Source organism: Salvelinus fontinalis, chromosome 19, assembly GCF_029448725.1.
Source record: "Salvelinus fontinalis isolate EN_2023a chromosome 19, ASM2944872v1, whole genome shotgun sequence".
Taxonomy (NCBI): Eukaryota; Metazoa; Chordata; class Actinopteri; order Salmoniformes; family Salmonidae; genus Salvelinus; species Salvelinus fontinalis.
The window spans coordinates 31,497,685-31,524,028 of record NC_074683.1 but is presented as its reverse complement, the minus strand read 5'-3'; the positions used below and the strand labels follow the sequence as shown (position 1 = coordinate 31,524,028).

Sequence of the window (26,344 nt, the reverse complement as noted above, 5' to 3'; positions counted from 1 at the left end):
TATTTAAATCACTAATTCAGTGTAATAGTTTATCCATGGAGCTAAAATTGTCTCGTAACACCGAAATGTAAAGCTGTGTGTAGCCTGCATAGCAGTGAAAATCAATGCTGTGCTTTCTGGTAACGCTGCCAAAGGGGTAACACAAACTCAGCAAAAAAAGAAACGTCCTTTTTTCAGGACCCTGTCTTTCAAAGATAATTCATAAAAATCCAAATAACTTCACAGATCTTCATTGTAAAGGGTTTAACACTGTTTCCCACACATGTTCAACGAACCAAAAACAATTAATAAACATGCACCTGTGGAACGGTGTGCTCGTTCTGTGCGTGATTTCCTGCAAGACAGGAATGTCAGTGTTCTGCCATGGCCAGCAAAGAGCCCGGATCTCAATTCCATTGAGCACGTCTTGGACCTGTTGGATCGGAGGGTGAGGGCTTGGGCCATTCCCCCAGAAATGTCCAGGAACTTGCAGGTGCCTTGGTGGAAGAGTGGGGTAACATCTCACAGCAAGAACTGGCAAATCTGGTGCAGTCCATGAGGAGAAGATGCACTGCAGTACTTAATGCAGCTGGTGGCCACCAGAAACTGACTGTTACTTATGATTTTGATCCCCCCCTTTGTTCAGGGATACATTATTCCATTTCTGTTAGTCACATGTCTGTGGAACTTGTTCAGTTTATGTCTCAGTTGTTGAATCTTGTTATGTTCATACAAATATTTACACATGTTAAGTTTGCTGAAAATAAATGCAGTTGACAGTGAGAGAACTTGTTTTTTTTGCTGAGTTTATCTTCTCATGGCTGCAGCCCGACGCCGGTACACTTGTGACAACAGCCAGCTCAAGTGCAGGGCGCGAAATTCAAAATATATATATTTTTAAATACTTAACTTTCACACATTGTCCCGTTCCTGACCTGTTTTCTGTTGTGTGATATGTGTTTAATTGGTCAGGGCGTGAGTTTTGGGTGGGTAGTCTATGTTATGTGTTTTCTATGTTGGGTTAATGGGTTGCCTGGTATGGCTCTCAATTAGAGGCAGGTGTTTGGCGTTTCCTCTAATTGAGAGTCATATTAAGGTAGGTTGTTTCACATTGTTTGTTGTGGGTGGTTGTCTTCCGTGTCTGTGTATGTTGCGCCACACTGGACTGTTTCGGTATGTTTGTTCGTTCGGTTTTTGTGTAGTCTGTTTTTCCCTGTTCGTGCGTTCTTCGTGTTACATGTAAGTGCTTACGTTCAGGTCAGTCTACGTTGTTTTGTTATTTTGTAAATCCTTCCAAGTGTTTGTTTTCGTGTTTCGTCGTTTGCTTTATTAAATCATTATGTATTCACAACCCGCTGCATTTTGGTCGAATCACTACTCCTCCTTTTCGGATGAAGAGGAGGAGGAATTCCGTTACACACATTAACAAGTCCAATACAGCATATGAAAGGTACACATATTGTGAATCCAGCCAACATGTCCGATTTTTAAAATGTTTTACAGCGAAAACACCACGTATATTTATGTTAGCTCACCACCAAATACAAAAGAGGACAGACATTTTTCACAGCACAGGTAGCATGCACAAAGCCAATCTAACTAACCAAGAACCAACCAAACTAACCAACAAACAACTTCATCAGATGACAGGCTTATAACATGTTATTCAATAAATCTATGTTTTGTTCGAAAAATGTGCATATTTCAGGTATAAATCATAGTTTACATTGCAGCTACAATCAGAAGTTGCACCGAAAGCAGACAGAATAATTACAGACACCAACGTCAAATAACTAAATACTCATCATAAAACATTTCTGAAAAATACATAGTGTACAGCAATTGAAAGACAGGCATCTTGTGATTCCAGACAATATTTCCGATTTATCAAGTGTTTTACAGCGAAAACACAATATAGCGTTATATTAGCTCACCACAATAGCCAAAAACACAAGCAATTTCCCAGTAGCAAAAGTAAGCGATCGTAACAAACAAGCAAAAGATATATAATTTTTGACTAACCTTGATTTTCTTCCTCAGATGACAGTCCTATAAAATCAGGTTATACATACACTTATGTTTTGTTCGAAAATGTGCATATTTAGAGCTGAAATCAATGGTTACACCGTGTGCTAACTTAGCTACTTTTCCCCACTACGTCCGGATTTTTCCTGACACTTTTTCTGACACACATATTCTGACCAAATAGCTAGTCATAAACATAACTAAAAACTACATGTTGTATAGGAAATGATAGATCCATTAGTTCTTAATGAAATCGCAGTGTTAGAATTCAAAAAAAATAACTTCATTACGATATGCAGCTTCGGTATAGCTAGAGTACCCAAACATTGGGCGCCGACGACTAGTTCACATGCACGACAGATATATGAAATAGCATCATAAAATCTTTCTTACTTTTGCTGATCTTTCATCAGAATGTTGGACAAGGTGTCCTTTGTCCAGAACAGTCGTTGTTTGGAATTAGAACGGACACTTTCCCTCTTCATTTAGCACGCGCTAGCCGGGTGGCACGAATCGCTCCATCGTCAACAAAGTCAGAGAACGGAACACGGCAAAACTCTCGAAAAAATGTCAATAATCTGATTAAACTATATTGAAAAAACATACTTTACGATGATATGGTCACATGTATCAGATAAAATCAAAGCCGGAGATAGTAGTCGTCCATAACGGCAGCTAAACAGAAGGCAATCCCACTGTCCACCGCGCGCTCCTCAGAGTACCGGAAATGAGGGACACGTCATACAAAGAGCCTGTATTCCACGTCAGACCAAGATAAACACAAAATGTCTTCTCTCACAGCCTCTTGACATCCAGGGGAAGGTCTATGAAGTGCACGTAGACTCTTACGTTTCATGCCCATGTATAGGCAGGAAGAAAAACAGAGCCTCAATTTCAGACTTTCCACTTCCTGGTCAGGAAGTTTGTACCAAATGAGTTCTGTTTGACTGACAGATATAATTCAAACGGTTTTAGAAACTAGAGAGTGTTTTCTATCCAATAATAATAATAATATGCATATTGTATGAGCAAGAATTGAGTATGAGGCCGTTTGAAATGGGCACATTTTATCTGGCTACTCAATACTGCCCCTGCAGCCCAAACAGGTTAAATAAACTGAACAGTACCGGACCCAAAATCGAACCTTGTGGAACGTCACATGTGATGTGTATTTTCTCTGAATTATGTTCACCAAAAGTGACAAAAAAACTCTTGACCGATTAATAGGTCCTAAACCAATTTAGAACTGGACCGGAGAGGCCAACCCACGTTTAAATTTTTTTTTATATCACCTGTATTTAACCAGGTAGGCCAGTTGAAAACAAATTCTCATTTACAACTGTGACCTGGCCAAGATAAACCAAAGCAGTGCGACAAAAACAACAACACAGAGTTACACATGGGATAAACAAACGTACAGTCAATAACACAATAGATAAATCTATATACAGTGTGTGCAAATGTAGTAGGATTCGGGAGGTAAGGCAATAAAAAGGCCATAGTGGGGAAATAATTACAATTTAGCAATTATACACTGAAGTGATAGATGTGCAGATGATGATGTGCATGTAGATATACTGGGGAGCAAAAGAGCAAAAATAAATAACAATATGGGGATGAGGTATTTACAGATGGGCTGTGTACAGGTGCAGTAATCGGTAAGCTGCTCTGACAGCTGATGCTTAAAGTTAGTGAGGGAGATTTTTGCAATTTGTTCCAGTCATTGGCAGCAGAGAACTGGAAGGAAAGGTGGCCAAAGGAGGAGTTGGCTTTGGGGGTGACCAGTGAAATATACCTGCTGGAGTGCGTGCTACGGGTGGGTGTTGCTATGGTGACCACTGAGCTGAGATAAGGCAGGGCTTTACCTAGTAAAGACTTATAGATGACCTGGAGCCAGTGGGTGTGGTGACGAATATGAAGCAAGGGCCAGCCAACGAGAGCATACAGGTCGCAGTGGTGGGAAGTATATGGGGCTTTGGTGACAAAACGGATGGCACTGTGATAGACTACATCTAATTTGCTGAGTAGAGTGTTGGAGGCTATTTTGTAAATGGCATCGCCGAAGTCAAGGATCGGTAGGATAGTCCGTTTTACATGGGTATGTTTGGCAGCATGAGTGAAGGAGGCTTTGTTTTGCGAAATAGGAAGCCGATTCTAGATTTAACTTTGGATTGGAGATGCTTAATGTGAGTCTGGAAGGAGAGTTTACAGTCTAACCAGACACCTAGATATTTATAGCATTCCACATATTCTAAGTCAGAACCGTCCAGAGTAGTGATGCAAGTCGGGCGGACAAGTGTGGGCAGTGATCGGTTGAAAAGCATGCATCTAGTTTTACTAGCCTTTAAGAGCAGATGGAGGCCACGGAGGGAGTGTTGTATGGCGTTGAAGCTCGTCTGAAGGTTTCTTAGGGCTAGGGGACAGTGTTCGGAAGTTCGGATGACTGACGTCAGGCCCTGAATCTAGAATATGCATATAATTGATAGCATTGGATAGAAAACATCCTGAAGTTTCTAAAACTGTTAAAATCATGTCTGTGAGTATAACAGAACTGAGGAAAGTCCAAGGAAAATCCTGAGAACCCGAGGAAAATCCATCCGAATTTATTTTTTTGAGGTCACAGGCCATTTCAATGCTAGCCTATGAGATATACAAATTAAAAGGACCCAGATTGCAGTTCCTATGGCTTCCACTAGATGTCAACAGTCTTTAGAAAGGGTTTCAGGCTTGTTCCTTGAAAGATTAACAAGTACTTGTAGTTTTTCCAAGGTGTCCCTCATTAGAAAAGTCTTGTTGTGCACGTGAATGAGGTGCGCGCTCTTCGTTATTTATCTTCCCTATTGAACATACTATTCTCCGTCTTAAATTGTATCATTTATTTAGATATTAGAGTACCTGAGGATTAATTAGAAACATCGTTTGACTTGTTTGGATGAACTTTACCAGTAACTTTTTGGATTTGTTTGTATGCATGTTGAACAAGTGGATTACTGAAATCAATGGCGCCACATAAACAGACTTTTTGGGATATAAAGAAGGACTTTATCAAACAAAACAACCACTCATTGTGTAGCTGGGACCCTTGGGATTGCAAAAAGAGGCAGATCTTCAAAGGTAATTGATTTATTGAATCGCTATTTGTGATTTTTGTTACGCCTGTGCTGGTTTGAAAAAGTATTTTGATATGGGGTGCTGTCCTCAGATATTCGTATGGTATGCTTTTGCCGTAAAGCCTTTTTGAAATCTGACAACGCGGTTGGATTAACAAGAAGTTAAGCTTTTAAATGATGTAGGACACTTGTATGTCCATGAATGTTTAATATTACTATTTTGTCATTTGAATTTGGTGCTCTCCAACTTCACCGGATGTTGTTGATTTTGATCCCGGTAACGGGATCGGATCCCTTTAACACAATATCCAAAGAATGGCCAGAAGTATACAGAATGTTGTCGTCTGCGTAGAGGTGGATTAGAGAATCACCAGCAGCAAGAGCGACATCGTTGATATATACAGAGAAAAGAGTCGGCCCGAGAATTTTACCCTGTGGCACCCCCATAGAGACTGCCAGAGGTCCGGACAACAGGCCCTCCATTTTGACACACTGATCTCTATCTGAGAAATAGTTGGTGAACCAGGCGAGGCAGTCATTTGAGAAACCAAGGCTATTGAGTCTGCCGTTAAGAATGTTGTGATTGACAGAGTCGAAAGCCTTGGCCAGGTCGATGAAGACGGCTGCACAGTACTGTCTTTTATCGATGGCGGTTATGATATCCTTTAGGACCTTGAGCGTGGCTGAGGTGCACCCATTACAACCTCGGAAACCAGATTGGATAGCGGAGAAGGTACGGTGGGATTCAAAATGGTCGGTGATCTGTTTGTTAACTTCTACTTCCTCCCAATCCCGGGTCCGGGAGCACCCCCACCAGTAAAAAAGCTGACTAGCATAGCCTAGCATAGCGTCACAAGTAAATAGTAGCATCTAAATATCATTAAATCACAAGTCCAAGACACCAGATGAAAGATACACATCTTGTGAATCCAACCATCATTTCTGATTTTTAAAATGTTTTACAGGGAAGACACAATATGTAAATCTATTAGCTAACCACGATAGCAAAAGACACAACTTTTTTTGTCCACCATTTTTTTCCTGCATAGGTAGCTATCACAATTTCGACCAAATAAAGATATAAATAGCCACTAACCAAGAAACAACTTCCTCAGATGACAGTCTGATAACATATTTATTGTATAGCATATGTTTTGTTAGAAAAATGTGCATATTTCAGGTATAAATCATAGTTTACCATTGCAGCCCCCATCACAACTCTCACCAAAGCAACTAGAATAACTACAGAGACCATCGTGTATTACCTAATTACTCATCATAAAACATTTCTTAAAAATACACAGCGTACAGCAAATGAAAGACACAGATCTTGTGAATCCAGCCAATATTTCAGATTTTCTAAGTGTTTTACAGCGAAAACACAATATAGCATTATATTAGCTTACCACAATAGCAAACATCACAACAGCATTGATTCAAGCCAAAAATAGCGATAACGTATAAACCACCAAAATATATTACTTTTTTCACTAACCTTCTCAGAATTCTTCAGATGACAGTCCTATAACATCATATTACACAATGCATATAGAGTTTGTTCGAAAATGTGCATATTTAGTGGCACAAAACGTGGTTATACAATGAGAAAAGTTGCCAAGCTGCCCAGAAAATGTCAGGAGAAATCTTTGGAGAGGCACCTATTCTAATCAGTAACTAATCCAAATCTTTACTAAAAAAAATACAAGTTGGACAGCAAATGAAAGACAAATTAGTTCTTAATGCAATCGCTGTGTTATATTTTTAAAATTAACGTCACTTCAGCATACAGCGTGCGCTAAAGCGAGACCGCACCGAAATTCATGGCGGAATTATTATTTGACATTTGTCAACATAAATACGAATTAACAACATAAAGATTGCTTACTATTTGCCGAGCTTCCATCAGAATCTTGGGCAAGGTGTCCTTTCTCCAGAACAATCGCCTTTTGGTTGAAAGATGTCCTCTCCACCTGTAGAAATAGCAGCTAACGATAGCCACCCACTGGAGAGGTGTCCAACTCGTGAAAGCGCGTCACAAAGAAATCCCAGAAAATCGCAATAAACTGATATAAACTGCTATAAGTCGGTTTAAATTAACTACCTTATGATGTCTTTAACACCTATAACGAATAAAAACATGACCGGAGATATAGAACTGCTAAAACGAAAGCTTTTGCAGGACGCCATTGTGATGTCCCCCTTGCGCCAGATGCCCCGTTGAAAAGAACGGTACTTCCGTTCCATAATCCTTTATAGTGGCCCAGATTGCGCAATCCACTCCATTCAAATTCTCACCGCTTACTGACATCTAGAGGAAGGCGTATGCAGTGCATGTAGCCCCTTAGCTTACATGGGGACTTATAAACTGACCTCGGAACGAGGACCTCGATTTCTGAAATCTCACTTCCTGACAGGAAATGTGCTGCAGAATGAGTTCTGTTTCACTCAGAGAAATAATTCAAACGGGTTTAGAAACTAGAGAGTGTTTTCTATCCAATAGTAATCATAATATGCATATTGTATGAGCAAGAATTGAGTACGAGGCAGTTTAATTTGGGAACATAAATATTACAAAGTCCCAACAGCACCCCCTATTGAGAAAAGGTTTTAACTTGTCTTTCGAAGACTTTAGAAAGGCAGGGCAGGATAGCTATAGGTCTGTAATAGTTTGGGTCTAGAGTGTATCCCCCTTTGAAGAGGGGGATGACCGTGGCAGCTTTCCAATCTTTAGGGATCTCAGACGATACGAAAGAGAGGTTGAACAGGCTAGTAATAGGGGTTGCAACAATTGCGGCGGATAATTTTAGAGAGAGAGGGTCCAGATTGTCTCGCCCAGCTGATTTGTAAGGGTCCGGATTTTGCAGCTCTTTCAGAACATTAGATATCTGGATTTGGGTGAAGGAGAAGCGGGGGGGGGACGGGACTTTGGAATGTTGCTGCGGGGGGTGCAGAGCTGTTTTGCCAGGGTAGCGGTAGCCAGGTGGAAAGCATGGCCAGCCGTAGAAAAATTATTATTGAAATTCTCGATTATCGTAGATTTATCGATGGTGACAGTGATTCCGAGCCTCATTGCAGTGGGCAGCTGGGAGGAGGTGCTCTTATTCTCCATGGACTTTACAGTGTCCATGAAACGTTTTGGAATTTGTACTACATGATGCAAATTTCTGTTTGAAAAAGCTAGCCTTTGCTTTCCTCACTGACTGTGTATATTGGTTCCTAACATCCCTGAAAAGTTGCATATCGCGGGGGCTATTCGATGCTAATGCAGTACGCCACAGGATGTTTTTGTGCTGATCAAGGGCAGTCAAGTCTGGAGTGAACCAAGGGCTATATCTGTTCTTAGTTCTACATTTTTTAAATGGGGCATGCTTATTTAAGATGGTGAGGAAAGCACTTTTAAAGAATAACCAGGCATCCTCTCCTGACGGGATGAGGTCAATATCCTTCCAGGATACCCGGGTCAGGTCAATTAGAAAGGCCTGCTCGCTATAGTGTTTTAGGGAGCATTTTACAGTGATGAGGGGTGGTCCTTTGCCTGCGGACCCATTACAGACGCAGGCAATGAGGCAGTGATCGCTGAGATCCTGGTTGAAGACAGCAGAGGTGTATTTAGAGGGCAAGTTGGTCAGGATGATATCTGTGAGGGTGTTAATCATATCCCATTTTAGGTCACCTAACAGTACGAACTCTGAAGATAAATGGGGGGCAATCAATTCACATATGGTGTCCAGGGCACAGCTGGGGCTGAGGGGGGTTTATAACAAGCGGCAACAGTGAGAGACTTATTTCTGGAAAGGTGGATTTTTAAAAGTAGAAGCTCGAATTGTTTGGGTACAGACCTGGATACCATGACAGAACTCTGCAGTTCTATCTTGATGGAAAATGTTGTATTTGGGGATGGAAATTTCAGAATTTTTGGTGGCCTTCTTAAGCCAGGATTCAGACACAGCTAGGACATCAGGATTGGCGGAATTTGCTAAAGCAGTGAATAAAACAAACTTAGGGAGGAGGCTTCTGATGTTAACATGCATGAAGCCAAGGTTTTTACAGTTACAGAAGTCAACAAATGAGAGCGCCTGGGGAATAGGTGTGGTACTGGGGGCTACAGGGCCTGGGTTAACCTCTACATCACCAGAGTTACAGAGGAGGAGTAGGATAAGGGTACGGCTAAAGGCTATAATAACTGGTCGTCTAGTGCATTGGGAACAGAGAATAAAAGGAGCAAATTTCTGGGTGTGGTAGAATAGATTCAGGGCATAATGTACAGACAAGGGTATGGTAGGATGTGAGTACAATGGAGGTAAACCTAGGCGTTGAGTGACTATGAGAGACGTTTCGTCTCTGGAGGCACCAGTTATTAAGCCAGGTGAGGTCTCCACATGTGTGGGGGATTGGACAAAAGAGCTATCTAAGGCATATTGAGCGGGACTGAGGGCTCTACAGTGAAATAAAACAATAAGAACTAGCCAAGACAGCAGTAGACAAGGCATATTGACATTAGAGAGAGGCATAAAGCAATCACAGGTGTTGATCAGGAGAGCTAAGAAACGGGTAAATGGAGATGAATGGGCAGAGCGGGTCAGCTAGGTACATACAGGACCTGAGTTCGAGGCTGGGGCCAACAGATAAGCAAATGAGGTACCGTGTTAGTCCAGGGGGATTCAGCTGTGTAGCCGAGTGATCATAGGGTCCAGTGAGCAGCAATAAGTGAGTCAGGGAGCCGTTCGGTAGTCACTACTATGCTAGGCGAGCGGGAGACACAGCGTTCAGAAAGTTAGTGGGCCGAGGCTAGCAGATGGGTCTTCGGCTACATCGCAAAGGAAAAGCCTGTTGAAACCACATCGGACAATTACGTCGGCAGACCAGTCGAGATGGATCGGAGTGGCTCCGTGTCGACAATAAAGGGTCCAGGCCAATTTGCAAAAGAGGTATTGTAGCCCAAGAATTAGCTGGTATTTGGGCCTAGCTCGAGGCTAGCTCAAGGCTAACTGATGCTTGCTTCGGGACAGAGGCATTAGCTAACAGTAGCCACTGCGTGGCAGCTAGCTAGCTACGATGATCCAGTGTAATGATCCAGAGTGGCAGGAATCCGGTGATGTGGTTGAGAGAAGCAGTCCGATATGTTCTGGGTTGATATCCCGCTGTGCAGACTGGCAGGCATTGTCCAAGCTAAAGCTGGCTGGTGTCCGAGCTAAAGGTGAAGACCGCTAGCCATGGCTAACAAAGACTAAAAGCTAGTAGCTAGTTAGCTGGCTAGCTCCTGATGGAGGTTATAAGGAATAAAAATAGCAGATCTGTACCAGATTGGGTGAGGCGGGTTGCAAGAAAGCATATTTAGTTCGTAGATAGAAAGTGAGATTAAAATACATACCAAAAAAATGACTATTTACACGGGATAAGACAAGGGATAAGACAAAGACAAACACATGTTCGACTGCTACGCCGTCTTGGAAAACAGTGTACTGCACTTAAATCTAAGAGTACAAGGACAGAGAGCTGTTTGGCACCTGTGTTTGCTTTAATTAAGATCATTTACCACTTTAACTAAGGCTGTCTCTGTGCTGTGGTGGGCACAAAAACCAGATTGGAATTTCTCCAGAATTTTGCTTAAGAATGGAAGGTTGGAGATTGGCCAAAAATTGTTAAGAGCTGAAGAATCCAGATTACTTTTCTTCAGAAGGGGTTTCACCATAGCAGGCCAATAATAAAAAGGCCCGCTACTGTAAGTTGACCTCTCCTCCTGAGACCTTAGGGGCCAGGCAACAAAGAAGCCACTATCCATGTATTTATCTATTCCTACTATTCACATTTCCCTGGATATTTCTAAGTTTATATACATAATTTCCAATTTAGTGGTTTTGGTGGTAATGACAAGGGTTTAATACTGTGACCCCTGTCCCTTAGACACTAATCCTACCACCACGTCACATACACACACATGTGCACAGACACACACACAAGCGTGCATGCACGCAGGCATGCACACAGGTACACACACACATAGGCACACACACACACACAGGGTTCAAGTGGCTCCCTTCTGGGTTTATACTGTATAAAATTATAACATGAGAGTGGAACAAGTACATTTTCAAACAAGAAAGAACATTTACAGTTTGTCCTTTCTGGCCACCCGTGAGAGTGAATGTCATTCCAGGTAATGTGTTATTTTTTAAAATTATTATATGTTCCCTGCCAGCACTGAACCTTAAATGATATATGCGTATGTAGTGTGATACTAATGAGCCTGGAAAGGTTTTCATTGACAAATAAATTAAAATCAACTGTGTCAAATGCGCTGAATACAACAGGTGTAGTAGACCTTACAGTGAAATGCTTACTTACAAGCCCTTAACCAACAACGCAGTTTTAAGAAAATACCTTAAAAAGTAAGAAATAAAACAAACAAATAATTAAAGAGCAGCAGTCAAAGAACAATAGCGTAGCTATATACAAGGGGTACCGGTACAGAGTCAATGTGCGGCGGCACCAGTTAGTCAAGAAAATATGTACATGTAGGTAGAGTAATTAAAGTGACTATGCATAGATAATAACAGAGAGTAGCAGCAGCATAGAGTGGGAGGGGGGGGGGGTACCGCTTGCCATAGCAGAGAGAACAATCTATGACTAGGGAGACTGGAGTCTTTGACAATTTTTATGAACTTCCTCTGACACCGCCTGGTATAGAGGTCCTGAATGGCAGGAAGCTTGGCACCGGTGATGTACTGGGCCACACCCTCTGTAGTATCTTGCGGTCGGAGGACGAGCAGTTGCCATCCCAGGCAGTGATGCAACCCATCAGGATGCTCTCGATGGTGCAGCTGTAGAACCTTTTGAGGATCTGGGGACCCATGCCAAATCTATTCATACTCCTAAGGGGTAATGGGTCTTGTCGTGCCCTCTTCACGACTGTCTTGGTGTGCTTGGACCATGTTAGTTTGTTGGTGATGTGGACACCAAGGAAATTGAAGCTTTCAACCTGCTCCATTACAGCCCCGTCGATGAGAATGGGGGCGTGCTCGGTCCTCCTTTTCCTGAAGTCCACAATCATCTCCTTTCTTGATCACATTGAGGGAGAGGTTGGTGTCCTTGCACCACACGGTCAGGTCTCTGACCTCCTCTCTATAGGCTGTCTCATTGTTGTCTGTGATCAGGCTGTCATCGGCAAACTCAATGATGGTGTTGGAGTCGTGCCTGGCCGTGCAGTCATGAGTCAACAGGGAGTACAGGGGGGGACTGAGCACACACCCCTGAGGGGCACCCGTGTTGAGGATCAGCGTGGCGGATGTGTTGTTACCTACCCTTACCACCTGGGGGCGGCCCTTCAGGAAGTCCAGGAATCAGTTTCAGAGGGATGTGTTTAGTCCCAGGGTCCTTAGCTTAGTGATGAGCTTTGAGGGCACGATGGTGTTAAACGCTGAGCTGTAGTCAATGAATAGCATTCTCACATACAGTTGAAGTCGGAAGTTTACATACACCTTAGCCAACTACATTTAATCCGAGTGACATTTAATCCGAGTGAAAATTCCCTGTCTTAGTTCAGTTAGGATCACCACTTTATTTTAAGAATGTAAAATGTCAGAATAATAGGTGAGAGGAGGATTTATTTCAGCTTTTATTTCATTCATCACATTCCCAGTGGGTCAGAAGTTTACATACACTCAATTAGTATTTGGTAGCATTGCCTTTCAATTGTTTAACTTGGGTCAAACATTTTGGGTAGCCTTCCACAAGCCTTCCACAATAAGTTGGGTGAATTTTGGCCCATTCCTCCTGACAAAGCTGGTGTAACTGAGTCAGGTTTGTAGGCCTCCTTGCTCACACATGCTTTTTCAGTTCTACCCACAACTTTTCGATAGGATTGAGGTCAGGGCTTGGTGATGGCCACTCCAATACCTTGACTTTGTTGCCCCTAAGCCAACTTTGGAAGTATGCTTGGGGTCATTGCCCATTTGGAAGAACCATTTGCGACCAAGCTTTAACATCTCGACTGATGTCTTGAGATGTTGCTTCAATATATCCACACAATTTTCCTCCCTCACGGTGCCATGTATTTTGGGAAGTGCACCAGTCCCTCCTGCAGCAAAGCACCCCTACAACATGATGCTGCCACCCTCGTGCTTCAAGGTTGGGATGGTGTTCCTCGGCTTGCAAGCATCCCCCTTTTTTCTCCAAACATAACAATGGTCATGATGGCCAAACAGTTTTATTTTTGTTTCATCAGACCAGAGGACATTTCTCCAAAAAGTATGATCTTTGTCCCTGTGTGCAGTTGCAAACCGTAGTCTGGCTTTTTTATGACGGTTTTGGAGCAGTGGCTTCTTCCTTGCTGAGCGGCCTTTCAGGCTATGTCGATATAGGACTCGTTTTACTGTGGATATAGATACTTTTGTACCTGTTTCCTCCAGCATCTTCACAAGGTCCTTTGCTGTTGTTCTGGGATTGATTTGCACTTTTTGCACCAAAGTATGTTCATCTCTAGGAGACAGAACACGTCTCCTTCCTGAGAGGTATGACAGCTGCGTGGTCCCATGGTGTTTATACTTGCGTACTATTGTTTGTACAGATGAACGTGGTACCTTCAGGTGTTTGGAAATTGCTCCCAAGGATGAAACAGACTTGTGGAGGTCTACAATTCTTTTTCTGAAGTCTTGGCTGATTTCTTTTGATTTTCCCATGATATCAAGCAGAGGCAGGTACACCTCAAATTCATTCAAATGATGTCAATAAGCCTATCAGAAGCTTCTAAAACCATGACATCCTTTTCTGGAGTTTTCCAAGCTATTTAAAGGCACAGTCAAGTTAATGTATGTAAACTTCTGACCCACTGTAATTGTGAAACAGTGAATTATAAGTGAAATAATCTGCCTGTAAACAATTGTTGGAAAAATTACTTGTGTCATGCACGAAGTAGATGTCCTAACCGTCTTGCCAAAACTATAGTTTGGTAACAAGAAATTTGTGGAGTGGTTGAAAAATTTGTTTTAAAATGACTCCAATCTAAGTGTATGTACATTTCCAACTCCAACTGTAGTTGTTCCTTTTGTCCAGGTGGGAAAGGGCAGTGTGGAGTGCAATAGAGATTGCATCATCTGTGGATCTGTTGGGGCGGTATGCAAATTGGAGTTGGTCTAGAGTTTCTGGGATAATGGTGTCGATGTGAGCCATGACCAGCCTTTCAAAGCACTTAATGGCTACAGACGTGATTTCTACGGGTCGGTAGTCATTTAGGCAGGTTACCTTAGTATTCTTGGGCACAGGGTCTATGGTGGTCTGCTTGAAACATGTTGGTATTACAGACTCAGTTCTTGATTAACAGGAAATAAACAGGAATTTAACTGAATTGCTGTAACACAATTGAAGAATAATTAATATGTAATTCCAACGTGAAAAGTCAACTTGGTACAAAATGAAAAATGGGTTGCATAGATATTAGTTTGCCTTTATTTTCTTAAACCAAAGGGGGAAAGTAAGTATAGTGCTGAAAGAAATAGGTTGCAACTTGAAATATAGGTTTACCAATATTCAAATATAACACTTGGCATTGAATCATATGGTTTAAACTAATTTACTTATAGTCAGTTAACACATTTTTTTAAAGTTGATACTATGGGTATGATCTGTCTAGAATTTATATTTGTCTTATTTAAGGAACAGTTAGAGCGGGAGAGCAGCTGTGCATAAACTGTGCCACGTTCACCGTCCGGGTCAGTTGCATATTCCCAGGATTAAACTATCCATTTGTTTGGATCCGGTTTCAAAATGACTAGCCTATCTGTCTTTGATAAAAAACATACAAACAGTGAAACTGTAACCATAGGTTTGTAGATTTCCACTGTCTGTTATTAACCTACCAGGTTATTACACAGCTGGCCCTTTAAACATCTCACAGCGGTGACGAAAAGTGAATGAAAGTGAATGAAACACAGCCATTCATTAAAAACAAATAATAGGACCGATCCACCTTTAGCCATCCACGTTTCCATTGGTCCTCGAGCACTTTAAATATAATTAATACATTTCTAATGCTCATTGGTTACTCGCAAAAATGACACATGCCGACGAGCCAATGAGCGTGTGCCTCTGTGTACCACTCGAGCCCCAGGGAAAACCAAGCCATCGTTATCTAAAAGCTCAGTCAAGTTGTGTGAGTCGGATGGAACGCGTCAATTGATCATTGAACAGAGACGTTTCTGTCTTCTTTTTTTTTTTTGTGTGTGTGTGGATTTTTCTATTTCGTTCTTGCCATACTGTACCTGAACTGAAACGCGCACAGGGTGAGTAGTCTGAAATCTGAATTGTAATTTTGCCTGGATATCCATCTGTGGCGATGGAATATCAATAAGTTTACGAGCGCCTGCAACACCAAATTTAGATCTCTGCCATGGGCGAAAACGGATCGCCATCTTTCTCCAAGAAAACATTTACTTTGGCAACCATTTTCTCTCGCTTTGTATTAATTGTGCTGTGTAGTATTGCTCGTTCTTTATCTGAGTGCATATTTATTTGATCTCCGAGTCGGTCGACTGTTTTCTGATTTTATGAATGGAGAGGTCAGGTTATTTTCTTCGCAGTGTTTCACACGGATCGAGTTTCACTTCATTAAAAAAAAAAAAAAAAAAAAAAGGTTGAAGGGGGGGTTGTTGGTCGGATGGATATTATTCATCAACCCCTTCAATTGTTTTGAACTAGCTACTATTTAGTTTATCATTTTGCATTATTGGGGAAATAAATTACGTCAGCGTTTCAAATAAACTGATTAAATTTCTCAATAGGAGGCTTGATTTTCATCAGCAGTCTGCAATATAGCCTATTTTCTCGTTTGTTTGCCTACAACTTTCCACTTGCTGCTGCTTTTATAGGACAACTGCCGATTTTTACTCCAGATAATGATTTAACAAAGATTTTTGGTATCCATTACTGAGAATTTTAAGAAATTCTAAAGCACCATGCAACTAGACAGACATTTTTTGAATATACATATTTGACCGAATCCATAACGAAGCATGTATGGCCAAGTTAAGGTTGGTCAAATTCTCTGTTTCACAAAACAATACCTATCCTGTAACTCCCAGTAATTGGATACCAACAATCTTTGGTTAGATCTCATTATCTGGAGTAAAAATCTGTATTTACTTTTAGGCTACACCAAGTTACATGATCAAATGTGGGAACTTTAATTACATTTGGGAGGGGGGAATACAAAACGGATCACCTGCTACTTTGGATTTGTGGCCATTGACAACGCCACTGTTTTCAAAACTTGATTTAAAATATGCGTAATGTTGTACCCTATGATTTGTCCAATGTTGTACTACCATTTTATGCATCAGTAAATGCATATTTTCAATGTATCTACTGTGTCGCTTTAATGGCCAGGTATCGCTTTATTAGTCATCCATTTAATATAATAAACGGGTGAAAGTATAGTGACTCGTGTCAAGCTCAAGGAGTTTTGAAGTGGGAGGGCTGTCCACGTGGAATGTAAGGTTATGAATTTACTATTTGTTTTATTCCCAGGCCATTCTCTGCCACTTTCTGTCGGGTTTCACGTGCAAGTGCACTTAACTTCCCGATGCCCAGGGGATATGGAAGCTGTGCTAGGGTTTTATATTTAAAGGTCACTATGAAACAAGTAGTTTGCCTCAGTATGGAGAGGTATATTGTAACACGACGTTTCTATTGGATTTATTTATAGACTGGCTTTTCTGTTGTCTAATATTCTTCAGTAATTCGTTAATGAGTAAACTAAAAATAAAATAACACTCGTGCTCTATACAATACGGTGGCACCTACCTCAGTGTAGGGTTAAAGACCCATCCTCGAAGGTTTCCCCCTGCTCAGTCATAGTTGGTTATGATTGCAGTCTCCTAATCTCCTGAACAGATGGCTGGCTTTGCTTTATGTAAGAGTTACATACCTCACACAACTACAGAGTGTATTTAAGTTGTGCATGCAGGACATGCTCTAAACCAGCATGTTCAGAAGAGCTGTTGTTGCAATAGGAAACGGCATCGGGCAACAAGAGCAAGAGCTGCGGGTTATATGGGTTCTGATAGGACTCTAGTGAAGTGTCTGTCTATTTTTGTGAAAGAAACTGGATGATGGAGTACTCTAGCAGAGTTGAACTACTAACATATGGTTTCTATTTGTTTTTGTCCACAGTTGCACAGCTAGTACATAAAGTGACTTTTGCGTTATCGCTTTAAGTAAAGACCCTTTTCTGGGAACCTTTGGAGACCTGGATAACATGGATGGATTCTACGACCAGCAAGTCCCATTTATGGTCCTACCCAATGTAAGCACGCCCCTCATATCTTCATAGAAATATAATTACTAGAACCGTTGAATGGGAATGCCCATTCTAATTATTTGATATGTATGGTTCTCTTGGATGTCGATTTAAGGCAGCCCCACCTCTCTGATTCAGAGGGTACCCCCCTTTCCCTTTATCAATCAGGAGCATGGTCGTCATTGGCTCTGTTCCAATATCCAAACTTCCATACTGCTTGCAATACAGAATCATAATGTATTGGCCATGTATTCTAAAATGGTTTGCTAGTGTGGCTATTCAAACAGAGCAATAGATTGAGGCTTGTCAACATTTCAACTAGAAGTGGAGGTGATGTAATATTCTCAAGACAATTGAGTCACCAGAGGCATATTTACATGTATACACAGCTGAGTCACACTAAACAGCTCTAACTAATAAGTTGGTTATGTTTTCATCATTGCAGCAAAAATCGCATGTGGAGGAACCATACAGCAGACCAATCATAGACAGCAGGAAAAGGAAGTTTGTAGACACAGTACTCGCCCAGGACACGGAAGGTAATTGGACAACTACGTCTTCGTTACCCTTTGACATCAGCATGAGCCACCCGACACAACCATACTTTTTATGCCTATCATATGTAATGTGGATTGTTAAAGTGCTCTCTACTTACCAATCTGACATTTGAACAGAGGTCTGTAGGCTCAGTTTTTAAAATATTTTTCTGTTTCAGACCTCTTCCAAGACCTCAGTCAGTTGCAGGAGATCTGGATTGCAGAAGGTGAGTTATCTAGTAATTATAAAATGGGTGGTTCAAGCCCTGAATGCTGATTGGCTGACAGCCGTAATATCAGACAATATACCACGGGTATGAGACAACATTTATTTTTACTGCTCTAATTGGTAACCGGTTTATAATGGCAATAAGGCACCTTGGCATATTGGCCATATAACACACCCCCCTCGTGCCTTATTGCTTAAGTATACCACAGAGTTGATACTGAATGCTTGGCCTTTTCTGCTGAATTTATTTTGATGTATTCTGTTGCTATCAGCACAACCCGGCAGTGCTTGCCCTCTGGTAGACATTGGTTATGTTAATTCAATCTCAACCATATCTGACGACTTTGAAAAAGTAATACAATTCCTCTTGAAGTAGCTGTCGTCAATACAGGCAGAAAAATAAGGATTTTATTTGGAAAGAGGGTGACCAAATGGAGAAAAATGTTTTGGGTGATTGAATTGTGTTCACAGATGGTTTTTGAGATGCATTGAGCAGGTGGGCAGATTAACCTAAAATGAGAATTTGAAATATTCATATTTTTTTCTTCCTGTGCATTAAACTAGAGCGAAGTCCCATAAATAAGCAACTATGCTGACCTAAGAGTCCTTGAATTTAAATACAACATTTCTTTCAATGTTCACTTTTTTATTTATTGTCGCACTCTAAATTAAATGACAAATCTTGACAGTCATTTTCTACCCTTGAACCACTGCAAGAGTGGTATTACTCATCCATTGTCTTGAGATTTTAACAAAGTTCCTAAGTATTTCCCAATGTTTTAAATTTTTTCCGTGGATTGAACAAAATAGCTTTGGTTCCTTTTAAATAAAGACATCAAGATGAGATTTACAGTTTGTTGTTCACCCAGTGGAGGCCCAGTTAGTATCCATTTGTTTAACGCTTTCTCTCTTCTCCCTCCACAGCCCAGGTGCCTGATGATGAACAGTTTGTCCCAGATTTTCAGTCGGATAGCTGTGAGTACCTGAGATGTATTATTTATACCAGGCTGGGATGTAGAGGTGTCAAGTTCCCCGACGCACACAATGTAGCAAGATCTGATCTTGGGACTGCTGCTGTGCTTGTCTGAAAGGCCTTCAGGATTAAACAGAGCTGCACTGAAGGAGCCATTTGCCCATAGAAATGTTATTAACTCAGTTCATTCTTTGTCTTTACTCTGCTCCATTGACTGGGTTCAGAATGTTTAAGATAACAAACCCTGACGATCACTCTCTCATTCTCCTGGTCTCTCTCTCTCTCTCTCTCTCTCATTCTCCTGGTCTCTCTCTCATTCTCCTGGTCTCTCTCTCATTCTCCTGGTCTCTCTCTCATTCTCCTGGTCTCTCTCTCATTCTCCTGGTCTCTCTCTCATTCTCCTGGTCTCTCTCTCTCTCTCATTCTCCTGGTCTCTCTCTCTCTCTCGCTGCTCTATCCAACCATCCTTAGAGGGCTTTCATCCTGCCAGGGCTTGACACCATTCTTCTTACACTAAAACATCCTGCTTTACTCTGGGGAGACTTTCCCCTCCTCCTCCTCCCATTTTGGGTTTAATCAGGCGATTGGCGTGGGGCATCACATGAGCCAAGCTCATAATCTGATTTCACACTTTCATGCACTCAAATCCAGCCTCTGGAGTGGGATGGATTCCAGCGGATGGGGGTATCCAATAGTCCCAGTCCACACAGCCCTTCTCCCTCCCCCTCTCTGACTGTACAGCTTCACCTCCCCCCCCCATTTGTCAGCAGTGCACAGAGCCTTTTATATGGCAGCCAAGGGAAATATTTGAGTTATGTTCAGTGGAGCGTTTTATGATTTCCCCCTCTCCCCTTTTACAGTTTGTTTTTGTCTGATGTGGCATCAGATACAGGGTGTGGTTGCTGGCATCTGTCTTTGTTGCTGTTTTGGACCCCGATCTGCATGGTAGCCTAGCATACTGTAAATGACTGCCGAGGTGCTGCAATGTATTAAGGTTGCTGCTGTCATGCGTGTTTAGACAGTGAGGCCCATGCTGAGGTGTGTAGTAGGGCTTGCTATAGGCTGCTCACCGTGAGGTCTCTGTGCAGTATAGTTCTTGACCTAGCCGTTTGGGTGCATGTGTAAGTGTGCAGGATAGTGTGTTTAGCAGCGACTCCATAGCCAAACGGGCCAGGCTCTCTCTTCACCAGCCCTGCGTGGACCCTGCCCTGCCTTCAGTCATCTGGCTGTCACATGGCAGCCAATGTGCTCCACACACACTCCTCCTGTACTGAACCTTGCCCTCCAATCATCTCGACCCCTGTCCAGGAGAGTTGGGAGGAAAGACTGTTTATTAGCTGTGCCTTCATTTCTTATTCTTCATCCATTTTCTCTCGCTTTCATGTGTTCCATCTGAGGCAGTACTGCATGTTGTCCTGCTCTGAGCTTTTATAGCATGCATGAGCAGGGAGCTCTTTTTATGCCTATTGGTTCCCTGTCACCCCTCCCTTCCCTGGTCCATCAGTTAGCTTGATGTATCCAGCTCATGTTACGCCTCTCGCCCCCATATGCGGTTTCACTGGCCCATTATTTGGTGCGGGAAATGGGAGCCGACTGGAGATCTAATGGTTAGAGAGGAGAATTATTGAATTACGGCCACACTGATTCATGGGTAATGACCAGGGCTCCCCCTATTCCATATAGTGCTAACCTTTTGGCCAGAGCCCGATGGGTGCCATTTGGGAGGGAACCTGTGTCCGTAATGGACATTTGACGGGTAATGATGGTATGATACTTTCTATTGCGCTGCCAGCCGTGGTTAGGGTGCGACGTGGTTAGGGTGCGACGTGGTTAGGGTGCGACGTGGTTAAGTTGCTCACAGTGCTGATTGATATTCTTGTTTTCCCCCAATGTCCATTCATTGAAAAATGGAGGATATTGAATAACCCCTGACTCTTGTTTTCTAGGTTGATTTTAAGTAGCGCTAACTGTGTTTCTAATGTGTTTCCCCTCTCTTCTCAGTAATGTTTCATGGCCCCCCACCATCCAAGATTAAACGGGAACTGAGTCCTTCCAAAGAGATTTGTCCTTGTAACCAGGAAAGGAGTCCCATGCCGTATGGAGAGAAGTGCCTTTACAGCGACAGGTATGGACCGTTTTATTTATATATATTTATATATATATATACACACTGTTACCTCTCACCACACCAACAAGAGCCAAGTATTCTGACCATGCTGACACAAGCCTTCTGTCTGACCAACCTGTCTCCCTCCACAGTGCCTATGAGAGGAGACCCAGTTTGGCCTATAAGCCATTGACCCCTCCCTCTACACCAGTGTCACCATGCAGCTCTACCAACACCCCAAGGACACACCCAGTCAGCCAGCAGACTCCTCCCCCTCATCAAATACACAATCGGAACCAGGTGCAAGGGCCACACCCCCTGCAGCCTGACCACCAAGCAGTTGGTCCAGCCCACAACCAGCAGAGGCCACTCCCCCTCCAGAGCCCACCCTACGCTGTGCCCTGCACCCCCTCACTCCTCAGTCAGGATGGTAACTACAGCCCTGAGCACAGGTGATTGGTCCTATCCTGCCATGCTGCACTGCAACACCTTTCACCCAGTCACATCAGTCAGACTCCGAGTTGGGGTCACTGTAGTCTCGCAATGCCATCCTTTCAAGACTTGAAGATTCTGTTGAAGGCCAAAACGTCATTCTTTTAAACTTGTCTAATAAAACTGGGTATTTTTATGGTGAGCGACGTCAAATGACGTCTACACATTTTTAGGTTGCTCCTCTACTCATGTTGGTTAAGCACCTTCTACTTATTTCCAAGTCTTGAAGGTGAGAGTTTGATGCTTACTGGTATAGGCTCTCATGATAAACTCCTAAACCAGTAAGCCAAACCTCAGGCTCTCTCATGAAAAACTCCTAAACCAGTAAGCCAAACCTCAGGCTCTCTCATGATAAACTCCTATACCAGTAACCCTTAGGCTCTCTCATGATAAACTCCTATACCAGTAACCCTTAGGAGTTTATCATGAGAGAGCCTAAGGGTTACTGGTATAGGAGTTTATCATGAGAGAGCCTGAGGGTTACTGGTATAGGAGTTTATCATGAGAGAGCCTGAGGTTTGGCTTACTGGTTTAGGAGTTTATGCAAATATGGAGATTAACATCCAACATTGCTGAACAGGTGAATGACTCCATCCAGGTGTTTACTAACATCCTAACTAATGAGCTTGTCTGTATAGATAACTCCTGATCCTAGGTTGACCTCTCTAAATGTAAACATCCATCTCAATAAGACAGGCGTTCACGTTTCCATTGCACTCTGAGACACACTTTGCAATTTAACACATTAAGACCAGTGGAGAGGATCAGGCTTTGTGACTAATGCTGCCTTTAGGAGGTGGAGGGGTGGGGAAGGTCCCCTATATTGAGGAGTGAAAGGTGCTGGCAGCGTTGGAACCCCCGTGGGAACAGCCCACCGCTCCGTCACCCCCACCTGTGACAGGACTCCTGGTGGGATGTGTTGGAACGCAGGGCATGTCATTACCAGCCAGTAATATGGAATCTTTGTGTAGCCAGAAGCCGTTGGCCTTGTCTCTATCTTACTGTCACTGGAGGATCTTTTATACCTGCTAGCTATTGACACCTGCCCCCAACATCTCATTTACAGCTTGTATTCGCAGGCTTGATTGCACTGAGTACATTTGGCTCCTGAGTGGCGTGTTTGTTGCGTTTTGGTCTAAAGCTGGACGCTCAGTAGTTCCTCAATGGTTGAAGACTCTAACTCAGATTTACTGTAAATGTATGCCTCTTATATTTAAACAGTTTTCATCAAGTTTCCATTCTCTTGAAATCTGAAATGTTTTTAAGCTACAGTTTTCATAGCCATCAGTAGTATAAGAGTCTAATGAACTTAAAATGAATCTCTCTCTTCAGACATTTGTTTATAGCCACAGTTTTGATTAATGATAACCTTCTACCCACCCTCTCCCATGTCTTCCTCCACCCCAGGTTCCAGAGGCAAATGTCGGAGCCATGTCTACCCTTTCCTCCCTCTGAGAGCCGGACTCACCCTCAGTTCCTGGCCCAACCGCAGGCCCCCAGCCACAGTGCCCTACCCAGGGACGGGAGGCCCCCCTACCACCGCCAGATGTCTGAGCCCCTGGTCCCTGGTCCCGTGCCTCAACACGGCTTCAAGGAGGAGCTGCTGGACCCTCGCTACACAGAGCAGGGTGTCCCCTCCATGGGCCCCCCTCAGACTGCCTTCCACCCCATGGCCATCAAGCAGGAGCCCCAGGACTTCTGCTTTGACTCTGGTGAGTGGCTGGCTACCTTCAGGCTCCTCTGGATCGGTCGGCTACACTACACAGACTACAGCATTACAGCTGACCCACCAGGTTGTAATAGGGTTTGAGGGGTGTGAGTCTTGACATTGGTTCCAAATCTTTACCCTTAAGTGTGCACTCCTTAATGCATTGGATTGGTTTAAACATGAGTTTCCACCATATTTCTTCCACCGTTCCTTTCTTTCCATAAAGTGGAGTGAACAAGTGCACCCTTAGGACAAAAGGAAAGTGAAACAGGAAACAGCCTTGGGGCTCTCTGATGCAGGTTGCTGTCCTAGGAGAGTTAGTCCCCTCCAGACAGGCTGCATTGGAGCAGACTGGTTATATGGTGGGGAAAGTGTCCGTCCCTGTTGATTTTGCTCGCTGGCACGCGGTTGTTAGTTTTAGCGCAGCAAATCCCAGAAACCATTAACAAACACAACCGTGTAGACCCTTGCCTTACACCGCACTGGCAGTCGTAACGCACACACAGACATGACCGTGTCACTTCCAAATACGTCAACCACTCTGCTCTGACAGTCAGGCCAGTAAAAATGGGTCTCTTAGCCTGACTTGAGCCTCGGCAGGACAGAAGGGATAAGCAAATGGGTCAGTCATCCCCAAGCCCAGGCACAGGGAAACCTACTTCACAAGTTTAGGGCTACCTAGAATAGATTTGGGCCACTACGCTGTGTTTACAGAGGGCGCTAGAATGCAAGTATGAACACTACATGGATGCTCATCAACATGGATGCTCATTTCAGATTTACACTGAAATGAATGCAATGGACTTATGCCGATTTACTTATTGCCGCATGTCCTTGTCCAAATAGAAACGCTGTGTACCTAATAAGTAAGCCCACGAGAAGTAGAATTCTGTTTTACTTTTCATTTCGATGCCCACGCACCCCAGCTGTTGTCCCTATTCTGCCACCAACACCCACCTTTCCTTCCCTCCTCTGCCCAGGCCAGCTTTGCACTGTCCCTCTCCCCCTCTAAGCTTTATGATTGGGGGGCCAGTGATGTAATGCCAAATCCTCTTAGCTTCTTACAACCTATAAATAAATACATACGTCAGCATAAAGGTCCACTGGCCCAGCCTCTGGCTCTCTCTCTGGATGGATGTATAAGAGCATAGCCAGTAGCCACCATAGTCACATCACACTTTTGGCTCTCCTGGTTGGGACTGCTCACCACAACGGATGTGTCTGAAATTGCACCCTGTTCCCAATACAGTGTACTACTTTTGGTTTCGGGGCGCAATGTGTGCACTATATACTGAATAGGGTGCCATCTATTGCAATTGGATAGATGTTCCATGATTCTTTAACAAGCCCAAACTTGAGAATACCAGTGTAAATGCTTTGTAGATATGGCCCTAAAGTGTGATAAAGATCTGATCCTTAGGAGAGGACAGGAAACAGAGGGGTGGAGTGGGACCCTGTGGGCTTTTCCAACTCAGCAGATCAGGGGGTGGGGCTTGACCCATTGGGGGCCAGCCAAGCATAACTTGATTTGTCATGATTTGATGTGAGATGGCTAGTGGACATCTACAGCCCAGCTGATTGGTTGCTAAGTCGAAGTCAGTTGTATAATAGAGGAAGTGCTGCAGCAGCAGGTTGATAAGAGGTGAAGAATGTATCGTGTTCATCCTCATGTCACCAACCACGGGAATGGGTTGTTGCACCACACATAGAACCGAGACGGAACGTATCCCAGCCACGTGCAGTAAATGGATACTGCTTGTATGTACAATCTCCGTTTACTAGCGTGCAAGCAGAGCAGTGTTCTAAATATACTCATGTCAGAGGTCGATGTTGATATGTTGTCTCGTCCTCCCTCTGTTAGAAGTGCCTATCTGTCAGTCTACATTTGGAAGAGCTGGGACCTTCTACCAAAACAACCATGAAAGTAAGTATCCATTTCCGTCTTAGCAGTGGCATGTTTCAAGTTGAATTCCTCTGTAATAAATACATAGGAAATCCTACTCAAAGCTCTCGCAATAAAAAATGTTACAAGGGCTTACTGGTAGCTGTTGCCTCTAGTTGTGACTTATTGAGCGGTTATAAAGTGCTGCATGGTTGGGGAATAGGACTTGCCGCAAGGTAGAAGTCAACATTAGTATGACGTCTCTTGAGATGTTGCATCTATCAATGAGGCCTGTTTAGGTTTTCACTGTTTCAACACCGCTCAGCAGCACTGCTGTCTGCATAATGTTAGCACAACATCATTTTCCACTCTTGTGAAGCTGCCTGGCTATATTGCTTTGTGAGCAGTTTAGTCTCCCTGGATATAGTAGTTGGCCTCCACAGCAACATGTAGGCTGTATTGCCATGCCCTCCCCTGGCTAGCTAATCTCTCTCTCTATCACAGGTTTCTCCTTTGACAGAGAGCCTCACCTGTACTATGATGATACCTGCGTGGTTCCTGACAGACTTGAAGGTAAGAAAATACTTTGCTTTAGGAACAGGTGTGTCCCGTCCTTGGATTGGGTGAGAGCTATTTGAGCAGCATGGGGTTCATCCTGTCCTTTACAAGCATCACAGAGGACTCTGTCTCTTCTCAGCTGCTGGGAGCATTTGAAAGGACAGGATTATTAGTATGCCTGTTGCATCACTGACTAGAGAGAGGAGAACTGTAGAAAGTCTCCATTGAGCAGCAGAGATGGCAGGTGGGTGCAAAATGAGTAGCCTGCTCCACTTCAGTCCACAGCTTATAGGAATGTCTCACCACACTGTAGCTAGCTGTCGGGTGGACTAGCAATTTTAACTCGCTAGTTATAATTGAGACCCCCACTCGGCCCATTTATCCCCTTGAGGCCCCCATGGTTAGCCAAATAATTAACATTTTGCACTAAAATCCAAGTTAGACATTGATAGT

The 26,344-nt window shown here is 43.1% G+C and overlaps 1 protein-coding gene across 2 annotated transcripts in view; it reads left to right on the top strand.

The window, feature by feature from the left end:
• Positions 1–15,232: 15,232 nt before the first annotated feature.
• LOC129816609 (ETS translocation variant 5-like) overlaps positions 15,233–26,344 on the top strand; it is a 14,294-nt gene continuing 3,182 nt past the window's right edge. Inside the window, exons 1-10 of one of the 2 annotated variants that reach the window (XM_055871302.1) lie at positions 15,233–15,391; positions 17,280–17,412; positions 17,852–17,945; positions 18,122–18,169; positions 19,096–19,146; positions 21,146–21,269; positions 21,404–21,703; positions 23,151–23,455; positions 25,313–25,375; positions 25,838–25,906. In XM_055871302.1, the coding sequence (XP_055727277.1) occupies positions 17,365–17,412; positions 17,852–17,945; positions 18,122–18,169; positions 19,096–19,146; positions 21,146–21,269; positions 21,404–21,703; positions 23,151–23,455; positions 25,313–25,375; positions 25,838–25,906 (1,102 nt within the window). In that variant the 5' untranslated portion in view covers positions 15,233–15,391; positions 17,280–17,364. The remainder of the gene's footprint in view (positions 15,392–17,279; positions 17,413–17,851; positions 17,946–18,121; positions 18,170–19,095; positions 19,147–21,145; positions 21,270–21,403; positions 21,704–23,150; positions 23,456–25,312; positions 25,376–25,837; positions 25,907–26,344) is intronic. The other variant, XM_055871303.1, reaches the window with a different exon arrangement.